This window comes from Aspergillus eucalypticola (assembly GCF_003184535.1).
Source record: "Aspergillus eucalypticola CBS 122712 chromosome Unknown BO83scaffold_22, whole genome shotgun sequence".
In the NCBI taxonomy this organism is placed as follows: Eukaryota; Fungi; Ascomycota; class Eurotiomycetes; order Eurotiales; family Aspergillaceae; genus Aspergillus; species Aspergillus eucalypticola.
In genome coordinates this window covers 132,644-144,675 of record NW_020290296.1, presented here as the reverse complement: position 1 = coordinate 144,675, position 12,032 = coordinate 132,644, and the positions used below count along the sequence as shown (strand labels likewise).

Genomic DNA, 12,032 nt, shown 5'->3' with positions numbered 1-12,032 from the left:
AATCCATCCTCTGGCACTCTGTGGACTCCGTCTGTCTACGAGTGACGCTATACAGTGCAGTACTCGATAGTCAGTCACATAGCCACACGTGATCTGGATGCTTGTATATTGAACCACTCACCAAACAACTTCCTTCTATATATCATAAAGAGCAAAGTTTCAGCACGAACAAGGGACGATGGCGCATCTGGGAGCGCGTCAGACTGAAGATCTGGAGGTGGCCGGTTCAAGCCCGGCTCGTCCCATTCTTCTTTTTTTCCCCTTCGCTTCCTAATCCTACAGTTAAGATAGACAGTAAACTGGATTAAGAACGCAGTTCATATTTCTAGATAGACTTGAATACAAAAATCTCCGCGAAGAAATATCAGATAAGGAAGCAGAATGCGCAACGCTCTTCATACAGTCCCTGAACTCTTAGGAACCCTCATTTGGTAGTCTTTCTGCTTGCCCACCGCCCTCTCTTCGCCTCAACCCTCTCTCCCGATGGTCCGTCTTCTGTCCCTTCCACCTGCTGGACTGCCTTCGTTCTTGTTGCTCCCCTTGTCCTTCGAGCGCGCTTGGGAGCTGGGCTCTCGGGCTCTTCTTCGACCCTTTCTTCATTCTCCTGCTCAATGGCCTTCGTTCTTGTTGCTCCCCTTGTCCCTCGAGCTCGCTTAGGAGCTGAGATCTCTGGCCCTTCTTCGCCTTTTCCCTCCATCTCCTGCTTCAAAGTGGCCTTCTTCTTTCCCCGTCTCTTCGACTCATCCTTTTTATTCTCCTCTGCTCTGTGTTGCTCCATCTCTCTTGTCTCTCTCTCCAGTATAGCCCTATTTTGCGCCTTTTCCTCTTCTTCCCTTTCGTACGTCTCCTTGTCCTTAGCACTCTGTTCCTTTCGCCGCTTCTCCCACACCTCTTTTGTGCACTGGGCATCCTCAATCACGGCCACAGCTTGGGTCCATTCTTCCAGTTGACCATCTGGGAACGCCCCTCTAATGCGCGACACTGCCGGTTGCAAGATAAACAGAATGCGATGACCGTCCAGTCTGGGTACATCTGGTCGGATACTATGACAGTAGTCTGCGGTTACCCACGGCTCCCCTCTCCGGAACAAGGGAGAGGCCAGCCGTGTAAGGTTTCGATATGTGCAGGTCCCATGAGAACAGCTGAGATCGATTGCCATCCGCTCAGCTCTCTCGTAGTATTTGATTAGCGTTGCCTCCCTATCGACGGTGTCTTCACATTCTCTAAGGAGCATCCGGAATGGCGGGTCCTTGAGCATAGCGGAAGCAAATGATCGAGCAGATTCCTCGCGTCGGCTCTTCGTATGGCGGCCCAGTTCGGTGTTATCGGCCTGTTTACCATTAACGGAGTTCGCAAGTCGGACGGTCTCGGTCTTCCAGAGACTTGCTGATTTTGGATTGACTTTATGGTAATAAGTCAATACAAATACGAATGGATTGCTGAACTTGGATATGTGAATGGATTGGTAATCTCACCGATAAGAAATTGCTGATATACATGCTGCAAATGCTCTGCGAGGGACAGACAACTCTTTTTTGGAGCTTCTGTGTCATCAGAGTCAGGCTTCCCTTCGAAGTACCAAAACGGATTCTCGAAGAACTTGTCCACGATGTCCTTCACGAGCATTGTCTGGGCGAGGGCACGAGGAAGCACTTCACAGATCGGATAAGGCAGGGACTCTATAAAGGTATCCCAGTCCAAATCCTGTACGCAGTAGCCTTCCAGGCTCTGAAGAATGGTTTGTTTCTCACTGGTAGAAAATTCTGCCAGAGCAGCTGTTTCCATCTCCACCCACTGATCAGTCCATGACTTGGCACTATAGAAGAGCTTCTCAAACTCCTGGTCATATTCGATTGGGATTGCTTCCCACCCATGTACGCTTGAGTCTGCAGTCCACCATTGTTTCCTGTATTTCTCCTTGAAGTCATCTAGTTCTTCCTGGAGATGAGCAATCCTTTCCTGGAGTACTCGGATAGTTTCGTTCTCCCCTGGCGCCTCCTCGACTGAAACAGGGTCCATGTCTTCGTGGGCTGTATGCAACGAGGTGTTCTAGATGGATGAGCATGATTGGTTAGGGGTCGGTTCGCTAATTTTTAAAAAATCATGATTGTTGCGCTTACTCTGACTTTCTTTCCTTTTCCCATGTTGGCACGAAGATAACTTCCGATCTTGAAGGGGCTAGTCTGCCTGGGCTGGGTGATGAGAGCGATGACAAGTCGATACGAAGAGAGAATGGGACTGCCTGGAAGATATCAGAGCAAGAATGGGCAATGAAAGAGTCTGTCTCATTGACAGCCTCGTTGTCCGCGATGGGGCAAACAGGGCTTCTTTGTCCGTTATCCGTTGACTTCTCAACTTTCCGTCCTCCTCTTCGGACCTGTCAGTCGGCAAGCGCTTCTAAACGAACTGTACGAGTGTGCCGGCCTATGATATATTTTGCTGTTTTTTTCAGCGAGGCGAAACCTTCCGAGACAACGGAACCTACTCAGGCCTATCAGCTTGCCGGCTGCTAGAGCATCATCAGCGGTGGGGTTCCGAGATGCCTTGGCCATGATTCCCATCGGGAATGGGAAGTTGCACCCAGCTTTGAGAGATTGGAAAGGGGTAGACGGACGGTGACTGATGTCCCCAGACATTCATATAGTCTCGTCGCTGTCTCTTCTGTCTTGAATCTTTACCACCTTTGACTCCCTTTATCTGCGCTGCAACCACCTACGATTCAATCACTTCATCCCCCGTCTTCTGTTTCCTCCGTAACATTCACAACAAGCTAATAGACATATTTCACCCCAATCGCAATGGCACCTCGTACTTCAAAAATGGTCGTGGCAATCGACTTTGGGATGACATTTACCAGTGAGTGCTGGCTCTCAAGCTGGAGGCTTCGTGCAGGCACTTACTCCATCAGGCGTTGCTTCAGCCCATCTTGAAGTAGGACAAGACACCTTTACCGTTAAAACCATACACAGCTGGCCGGGATTGACTACGCCTACAAGCAGGCTTCCTTCTGTCTTAAGCTACCCGGAAGGCGATTATCGGTGGGGGTCACTTGCCTACGCGTTTAAGCCAACATATGCTTGGTTTAAGCAACTGCTGGATCGCCAGACCCCATACAATGAGTTCCGAGATGCTAATTTTGAGAGGGTTACAAATCAAACCCTAGTAGAGCCAGCGCCGGGTAAGGAACCTGAGCAAATGGTCGCAGACTTCCTCCGAGGAGTACGTCTCTTCCTGATGGACTATCTGAGCCTTCTTTTGACCCCTGCGACGACTTTACATTTTTGGTTCTCCACCCCAGTTGTCTGGGGAGATGCTGCCCGCATGGCCATGCGAGAGGCTGTCCACCTTTCAGGGATCGGTTCAGATTTTCCAGGAAGTGTTGACTTCACCTCTGAGTCTGAATCGGCCGCCCGATACATATTAGAACGCGAAGGTGATAGATTTAAGGTGAGTGGAGTATTGAGAGGGGTTCATGGTGATTGAGCCTGCTGACGATGGGACTATGACACAATAGACTGGGGATGTCTTCTGTATATGTGACGTGGGAGGATACACTATTGTGCGTGCCTTTTGATCAGATACTCAAGTCAGTTCTCTGACGTTCAGCTAGGACTCGGCAAGCTACCGTGTATTCTCGCGTGAACCAGTCTTGCGGCTCACTCAACTAACCGAATCCCGCGGTATGTCGTTATAGCCCTGCATTTTGGCAGTTACTTCATTCCACTAACACCTAAACAGGCCTGAGATGCGGGGCGATGACTGTGGAGATGCGTTTTCTGGATCTGATGATGGACCGGTTCGACAAGGCTTTTGAAAAAGCATTCCATAGAGAGGGTGCTATGACGAGTTCGTTTATGAACAAATTCGCCGATCTCAAAGAAAAGTACAATGGCACCGGCTTGGAGTGGAGGCTGAAGTTGGAATTGGATGTCATCCACTCGAGGTTTTATGACACCCGAACAAGCGAAGTCCTTCTCACGCCCGATGATCTGGTGCTCATCTTTCAGGCAGTCATCGACAACTCCATACACTTAATGGGAGCTCAACTAAACGAGGCTGATAGAGAGAGCTACAGACATGGGGGCTGTGGAGTGAAATATTTGTGTGTCACTGGCGGATTCGCCAACTCACCGTACGCGAAAATCCGATACGATGAGTTTGCAAAAGAACGAGACGTTGAGCTGATCATCCCTGACCACCCAGCCATTGCCACTGCCTCTGGCTTGGCTCTTCTGGGCGTCCACAATGTTGCCTACATCAAAAAGGAATGCGCCCGCACCTATGGACTTTATCACCCAGACCTCATGCTGACCACTGGAGACAATGTGGAGCGACCTATAATCAGGCGGATTGACATGATGCAAAGGACGCCCCCCAAAATAACCTGGCTCTTTTACAAGGATGTATCTTACGAGGAAAACTTTCTCTACTCCCGTCGTTTTGAGCTTCTGCACGCAGTTGACACGATTATGATCAAGACAGTCACCGTTTATGCGATTGATAAATCAGATCCAGAAGACAAGCGCAATATGATCCACCCTGACGACCTAGAAAGGCCGGCCCATGTCGACATCAATCTGTCACACATCCAGCTCGACCACCACCCTCGAGTAGTCAGAAACGGAAGAACTTGGTACCAGGTCCTCATCGACGTGAACGCCATCCTCTGCCTCAAGAAGGGGGAATTGAACATTGAAGTTTCGGCGAATGGAACTATTTGTGGACATTGCCATGTCCTTACAGCCTGGGGATAAGTTGCTCAAGATGTCGCTGCGCGGTCTAACTAGCTGGATGGTTGGGTCTTCAACAAGTCATGGATGAGCAAACGCTGCACCCGGTTCGTTTAGCTTCGGTAAACCGCTTTTGGATTCCGTTTGTTGCTTATTTCGCGATTTCTTTCTTCTTTCTTGATTCTAATTTGCCATCTTTTTCTTCCATTTCTTTTTTCACTCACACTTTTTATTTTTATTTATTTAATTTCCTTTGCTCTAATTCTTTTTTTTTTCTTTTCCTTTTCTGGTATCTATTGAAAGGACGGCGAGACTGTTTTGGAGGATATTTCTTTCTTTGAGTATTCATCGGATCAGTCAGGCAGGACCCAGTATGGAGTAAACCAGATTGTTATCTGAGTCCTGAAATCAACATGCTTCGCTTTAAATACATCCTTCTTTATCAGTAAGCTGATACGAACATTAATCTATCCCCATGTTTTCGGGGACTGTTGTCAAGGGGTGAATGAACCGACTGGTAAGTGTCCACATCAGCATACTGGGTGGCGGAGGCAATGCTTGGAGAGAGTCCTTGGGACAAAGAATGAGAACGACGGGACCAACTCATCTTAGACAATGCCCACGTAAAGCCTATCATGATACAAATAGTTATCGCACCCTCATAAAGAAACGTTGATTCTCAGTCTTACTAAGATTTCTTTTCGGTGTGCGTGCCCGTTGTTCCGCAGCTTATTTCGTAAATTTTGAATTGTTCATTCTTTTTTTCTCTCATTTTTTTTTTCAGGCTATCATTATTTCTATCAAAAGTTATGGCAGTGCTGATAGTTTCATTATTATCATCATCTGTAATACCTTCCAATCCTTGAATAATTACTCTGCTGGTTTCAATGTGACGCAGTCGTTTCCCTCTCGAGTCTACGCTGATAAGCAGGATTTTCCCCCGAAATTTCTCATGACGTATCAAAAGATTCTTACTGTACATATGTAATTGTTAATCTTTCTAGCCATCGCGAGAAGTAAAAGACAATCTTCGATATGAGTATCATTACAATTTATCTTGTTGGCCATACAAACACTAATTCAATTTGCCACAAGATGCACATGATGAAAGCAGCAACAGGAAAAGTAATAATAATAGTCATAACTAACAATAATAGTAAGAATAGAAAGAATACCATTACTGAGCTTATGGAATTACCACAAGCCAAAGTACGAAAACTACACTTGTTGTTAGTGGTAGTAGTGCTCTCGGCAGGTAACCGGACATCTTTGACAGGGTGAAGGAGGGTCGAGGGGACGCCGCAAACCCTGTCTTTGTCGGGCTTCATCCTATATTCGTCACATCGAACGTTAATAGCTACCTTTGATGTAGAGTTTAATAAAGGAGAAGGTGGTGGGGGAGGGGGGGGGAGGCGGCTGTATAGTGTTCTAGACAAACAGCAGATCCATTTACCACCTCCCATACAACTTGTCCCCCTCAAATCACAGCGCGAGCATAAGTACTAGTAGTATGAAAGACCCGAAAACCTTATTTCATTGGACCTGTAAGAACGGGGATATTCGGAGACTTGTCACTTCGAGCATTAAACTCCAGCATTGAAACCAATCCAACCCAAACTCTCCGGCGGCACCTCCTTGGAAACATTTCTTTCGGATGGACATTTTGGATGTCATTAATACTTCGAAGATTTTGAATAACAGAGGCCAAAATTGGAAGACTCCTCCTGTCTGTTGTGTAAGGCTCGTTTATTACTGATTATATCATTCACTGTATAGTAATCCGTCCCCTGCGGATTTGCGGATAAAAGTGGTATTGCGTAGTTGCTCTAGGGCAGGACAACGGCTCTGATTCGGGCTTCTTAGGCATTTGTGTATAACCGAGCAGCATTGCGCTAGAGACACCGAATTTATCGACCTCATTGTTAGATTCCATCCCATTTTACTACTTGCGTGAGATAGATTGATAATGAATGACTTGAAAATTGCTTTGCCGTAGAAAGAGAAGCAAAAAGTTCCTAATGAGAATTGTTTGTAAGGAATAGGAGTGATGAGGCGAGGAATATACAGAAAGAACGAATCACTGCATTAAAACATTCGACAGTCTGGGGCAATTATAGACAATACGATATAAAACAAAAGATACTACTCATCTCCCTTACTTATTCTTCTTCCGTCTCAACCTCTTCAGGGGTTTTTGCAGAAGGCTTTGGTCGCTCTCGCTCATGATCTTCCTCGGTGTAGTCACCATGTTCCACCAATAGCTTGGCTTTATTCAAGACGTTTTCGTCACACCTCAGAGTCCTTAGCTTTAGTATTACAGCCGGCTGGGTTATACCTAGGATGCGACGGCCAGCCAATCTGGCATCGTCAGCATTACCCCGGACATTATGGAGGTTATGAACTGTCGCTTCGTGGGATCTCGGATCAAAGGTGGTTCCCATAGTCGGCAGTGTCTTATACACACAATGTCCCTGATTGGAGCCGAGGGTAATTGCTGTCTCATCAGCAAATTTGCATAACTCCAGAAGACTGTCCTCTCGCTTCGTCGCTTCGTCGCAATCCACACTTTTTAATAGCCTCTGGAAAAAGACGTCGGAAAGTAGGGTGGAGGCGAACAAAGCGACAGCGTTTGTGCGATATTCCTTTGTCTGCCGACCGAGCTCGAGATTGGGTGCTTGGGATACCTTGACTGAATTTGACAGACGGACAGTTTCTTTCTTCCAAATGGTGGCTCTGATGCCATTTGCTGCAGTCCTGGTCAGCATCAGATGAGGATGATAGAAGGATGCGGAAGAGATGTTCCCACTTTCTAAAAATCGTCGGTACAGATGTTGCAGATTCTGTGCACAGGAGACTGAACCCGTCGTATGATCCTGCCGATCGAGGCCTTCTCCTTCAAGGTACCAAAATGGGTTGACAAAGAACTTATCCACGATGTTCTTTGTCAAGATGCTCTGAGCGAGCACCTCCGACATATACAGAGAGAAAGGGTAGGGAAGAGATTTCATCAGTGTATCCCATTCCAAATCTTGGACCCAATAGCCTTCTAGGCTATGAATGAGGGCTTGCTTTTTCAAGTCATGCAGTTCAACGGTATCTGGCATACCTTGCCGGGCATGTTGTTGGCACCAATGTTCTATGCGATACATAACCTGGCGGATCCGATGCCCCAAGACCTCGAAATCATAATCTGGCCAGCCCTTGGCCCCGGCAGTAAGCATCTGCATTTGTAACTTGAAGTCGAGCGAAGCTTTTCCCTGAAGAATCTCCAGTTTGTCCCGGAGAAAGGCAACTTCGGCCTTGAGGGCTTCGACGTCCTCAATCTGGGGTGAGCTTTCGTCTTCTGAAACATGACGGTCGGAATTACGGTCGGTATCGGCGGGGGAGGATGCCTCCTATAAGAAAGAAGTTTAATCAGCGTGTGCCCGATGTCTGCATTCTAGAATTTACAAGAGGGTCTTTGAGTCTGAGCCCGAGAGGATACTTACCTGAACAGAAGTCTTATCCATGTCGGCGGTTCGGAGCTGTGCAGAGAAGCAAAGCTGAGGAAGACAGGTAAATGAGAAGTAGACGATGAGATTAGAGAAAGACCAAGGGGCAATGAAGAAGTAACTGTAACGTGGGGAGACGATGAGAGGGCGTTAGAGAAACCAGGACTTGAAAAGAGGTCCAGTGGCTTTGTTCCCCGTTCTTCCCGTTGACAACCAACACGCAAGATGGAGCATCTAGACCTTCAAAGGTGTAACTCACTTCTCTCCTATTCTCTCTATTTACCCTTCTCGTTCTCCTGATTACTTTGACCCTGAGACAGCCGAGTGAGAACAGGCCTATCAGGTATGGGAGGTCTCCAGACTAGTGATCAGCCAGCCTCGTATCTGCCGGGACGGCCAGTTTTCCCTCCGAGACAATTGCCTGCCCTCTTCAGAGAGCTAACAGACGGTTTATGTGTTGGGCAGCATGGGACACATGAGAGGGCAATACAGTCTATTTCTGCTTTCTCCTCCTTTTTCCCCTCCTCTTGGATGCTTTTGAGTGTCAGCGATATCTCCACTTCCACACCCCAACCCCAGCCCCCAGTTCAGAATTGCCATTTTCAAGTCCCCTTATCATACGAGTGTTCGTTACAGTCAATATACCAAGGTCTACAAGTGAGCCCTAAGTTGGGCCAGTAACAATATGTCACAGGCCAAGTCAAAATTAGTCTGTGGTATTGACTACGGCACGACGGGTACCGGTGAGTTGACGGTTCCCAAACTTTTATACATCATGCACGAGGCTAATCGTACCTAAGCCGCTGCTTGGGGCTATGGTACTGACGAGCAAAGCATAGATCCACCCATCTATCAAGTGGATGAATGGCCATCTCAATCCCGGGCCAAACTGCCATCGACAATGCAGTACCCAAGTGGCATGCAACCTCGATGGGGAGTGGAGGCTACACCTGAGCTCGAAACTTTCAGGTGGACCAAACTCCTTTTAGACCCAGACTTGGAGTCAACAGATTTCCGGGACGAGGAATTGGAGAGGGTATCGAGACAACGAATCATGCGGCTGCCAGCCGGAAAGTCGGCCGTGCGTGTCGTTGCCGACTACCTCAGCGGGATCCGTAACCACCTGGAGCAGTCGTACATTTTTAGTCAACCAAACATCAAAAAGGAGTACTGGTTTTCCATTCCGGCGGGCTGGTCCAACGATGCACAAGTGCGGATGAGTGAGGCTATCCACTTGGCCGGGTTTGGTCAAAAACCGAATGAGGAATTTTGCCTTGTTACTGAAAGCGAGGCGTCCGCGATATCCATCCTAGAGGCATCTGGGGAACGAAGAAAGGTTCGTAAGTGTGCCTACTTGACCTCAGGGAATATTTCTGGCTAATGGAAGATTGATTCAATAGTCCGGAAGCACGTTTTGCGTGTGTGATGTGGGCGGGGGGACGGTTGTGAGTAGAATATGCGCGATTGTTCAACGTTTCAAATCCTAACAAGAAGCTAGGACATCGCCTGCTATATGATCACGGATGTAACTGCAACATCATATTCACTCACGGAACTGAGCAGTGCCATAGGTAAGGATGTTCTTTCACTGGTTTGTATACAAACGAAGAGCTAATGCATCCACCATAGGCCCCAAGTCTGGGAGCACCATCATTGACAGAGAGTTCTTGAAGCTCATGAGGCATCGCTTCAACGCCTCCTTCATAACTCCGTTCAACGACGACAATTCTGATCGCAGAGAAAGTCTCATGAACGATTTCAAGAAAGGAAAGGAAGCGTTCACTGGAGATGGAAGTAGCCATCGTCTTGAATTCCGGATGGAATGCTTTACGTCGCAATGGTATGACTCAACGGCGGGTCATATAATCTTGTCCGACAGCGATATGCGGGCATTTTTTGACACCGTTGTCGGCCAAGTCCTCCATCATGTGAACGATCAGGTGGACAAAGCCACTCGTGGCCACTTCAAGATCGACGTACGTTCAGGTTCTGTGTAATCCCCTTGATTCTAAGCTAACTGACCTGCAGGAATTGTTGATGACTGGGGGGCTGATGCGCTCTAAATTTGCGCGGGAGGCATTTTCGGAGGGGTTCAAAGATGCAGGATTTTCCAGGATCTTGTTTTCCGAAGCACCGTGAGTTTCAGAGGTTTTGAGGCGTGCTACATGCTAATTCAAAGGCAGTGAACTATCTGCATCTCTCGGTGCTGCGCGAAAGGGCCTGAGCGGCATCATCACGAAGAACCAGACATGTAACAAGAGTTACTTCATCGCATGCTCAGGATTACGGGAGGAACCCGGAATATGTCTGCAAGCTTTCATTGATGAGCCCGATGCGCCCGCTAAACCCCAACAGATTTTGGTCAAGGTAACTTGTTGGAGAAGAGAGAGAGAGAGAGAGAACATTCTTCTCGTTTGCCTTCTCGGTAATGAGATGCTCTTTGCTAACTCCTCACAAGGGCCATGTCTACGAGGAAGATAGACCTACAAGGCTGTATTTCACCTTTATAGTCGCCCGGGGGAGCCCCCTGTCAAAACGTTCTTTCTAAAGATGAGCGATGGCCAAAGTAAGCTGTGTCCCGCCATGTTACCAATAACAGCACTGACTTTGGCGCAACGAAACTGCAGATTCGCGCGTACTGGCCCGGTTGACCTGCAATCTGTCTGACATACCCACCGACGAACGCGCCCTACAACCTGCTGCTGCAGGCGGTGTATACTCGCATCAATGCATCTCTGTGACTGCGACATTTCGTGTGAAGGGGTACCTGGAAATCAAAGTGCATACTAAATGTAAGGTGTTGGCCCAAAAAAGGGTTCCTAGAATATGGAGTGAGCGTGCGGGTAATTGAAAGGGTGAGTCTCTCTCGTGCGATTTGCGGACTGTTATGCGATGAGTGGTAAGTACGTGTTTCAAAACATCCCATATATATTGGTATCTGCTGGAGTTGTCTTGGAGTTTTGCTTTATTTCTTTTCTGTTCTGTTCTTTTCTTCTCTCCCATCCGACTACTATCTGTTTCTATATCTCCCTAATGTTTAGTATCTATACGAGCAATAATTCAATTTTTTTTTTTTTTTTTTTTTTTTTTTTTTTTTGGTTTCCCTTCACTTTATTTTGGTCTCTCTCCCTCTCTCTACAATAATATATGGAATCTCTTTTCGGGCCGATTGTTTTCTCTCTCCTACTGCTGTACTTAGATTGCCAACATAGATCATTTTCGTCTGCAAAGGTAGTAGTATATATTATGCCAGTGCATTAATTGAAGTCGAAGTCGCGATGGTAGTAGCAACTACAACTACTAAGTCGCGGTACTATTCCTAGTAGTACTTCTGTGCTCCTTCAACAACTGGTCTAGACAATCTTACTTAGAATTCCCATGACTAGTAGTATATAACAATAATAATTGACCGACATTGTTATAGACTCGTTGTCATGGTTGGTTCTCATCTCAATTGGTATAACTACTTACTATCTAGTCCTTAATCGGTTTAGTCAAGTAGTTAGTTAACTTTTTAGTTAAATGAGTTATAGTTAATGGCAGGGGGGGTTACGTCAGTCCCGGCGTGGTTTGAAGTGCCTGAGGCTTGCAGAGCTATCCACCAATCAGCAATGTGATGCATTTCCAGTGGGGCCGATGAAACGGCCACGAGTCATGTGAGAATTTAGGATGATACAAAGTAGATACTTATCTACAGAGTGGTCCGGCCTATAAATAGATGGGACTGATGATGTAGGAGAGATGTTCGGCAAGGTCAGAAGTGGGAAATAGGTTTTCTTTTCTCGCGACGGGAGAATATCTCTGTCTGCAG

The 12,032-nt window shown here is 47.1% G+C and overlaps 4 protein-coding genes and 1 non-coding gene across 5 annotated transcripts; 3 read left to right on the top strand and 2 right to left on the bottom strand.

The window, feature by feature from the left end:
- Window positions 1-172: 172 nt before the first annotated feature.
- Window positions 173-245, top strand: BO83DRAFT_t203. Its single transcript has one exon. It is a non-coding gene; the product is annotated as a tRNA-Phe (tRNA).
- Window positions 246-424: 179 nt separating this feature from the next.
- Window positions 425-2,552, bottom strand: BO83DRAFT_419182 (uncharacterized protein; the record flags this gene model as incomplete). Its single annotated transcript, XM_025534869.1, has 4 exons — window positions 425-1,401; window positions 1,476-2,049; window positions 2,121-2,242; window positions 2,486-2,552. The coding sequence occupies 4 exons, from the start codon at window positions 2,550-2,552 to the stop codon at window positions 425-427; spliced, it is 1,740 nt and encodes a 579-aa protein (XP_025385413.1).
- A 246-nt stretch (window positions 2,553-2,798) lies between these two features.
- Window positions 2,799-5,039, top strand: BO83DRAFT_342970 (Hsp70 family protein; the record flags this gene model as incomplete). The annotated part of the gene is made up of 5 exons (XM_025528679.1): window positions 2,799-2,856; window positions 2,909-3,447; window positions 3,515-3,559; window positions 3,611-3,687; window positions 3,746-5,039. The coding sequence occupies 5 exons, from the start codon at window positions 2,799-2,801 to the stop codon at window positions 4,752-4,754; spliced, it is 1,728 nt and encodes a 575-aa protein (XP_025385412.1). The 3' UTR covers window positions 4,755-5,039.
- Window positions 5,040-6,889: 1,850 nt separating this feature from the next.
- Window positions 6,890-8,239, bottom strand: BO83DRAFT_318885 (uncharacterized protein; the record flags this gene model as incomplete). The annotated part of the gene is made up of 3 exons (XM_025527754.1): window positions 6,890-7,378; window positions 7,439-8,125; window positions 8,219-8,239. 3 exons carry the CDS (start codon window positions 8,237-8,239, stop codon window positions 6,890-6,892), a joined length of 1,197 nt encoding a protein of 398 aa, XP_025385411.1.
- Window positions 8,240-8,906: 667 nt separating this feature from the next.
- Window positions 8,907-11,072, top strand: BO83DRAFT_401024 (Hsp70 family protein; the record flags this gene model as incomplete). Its single annotated transcript, XM_025533437.1, has 8 exons — window positions 8,907-8,964; window positions 9,022-9,557; window positions 9,720-9,792; window positions 9,851-10,197; window positions 10,250-10,356; window positions 10,405-10,588; window positions 10,703-10,787; window positions 10,849-11,072. 8 exons carry the CDS (start codon window positions 8,907-8,909, stop codon window positions 11,070-11,072), a joined length of 1,614 nt encoding a protein of 537 aa, XP_025385410.1.
- Between the last annotated feature and the right edge of the window lie 960 nt (window positions 11,073-12,032).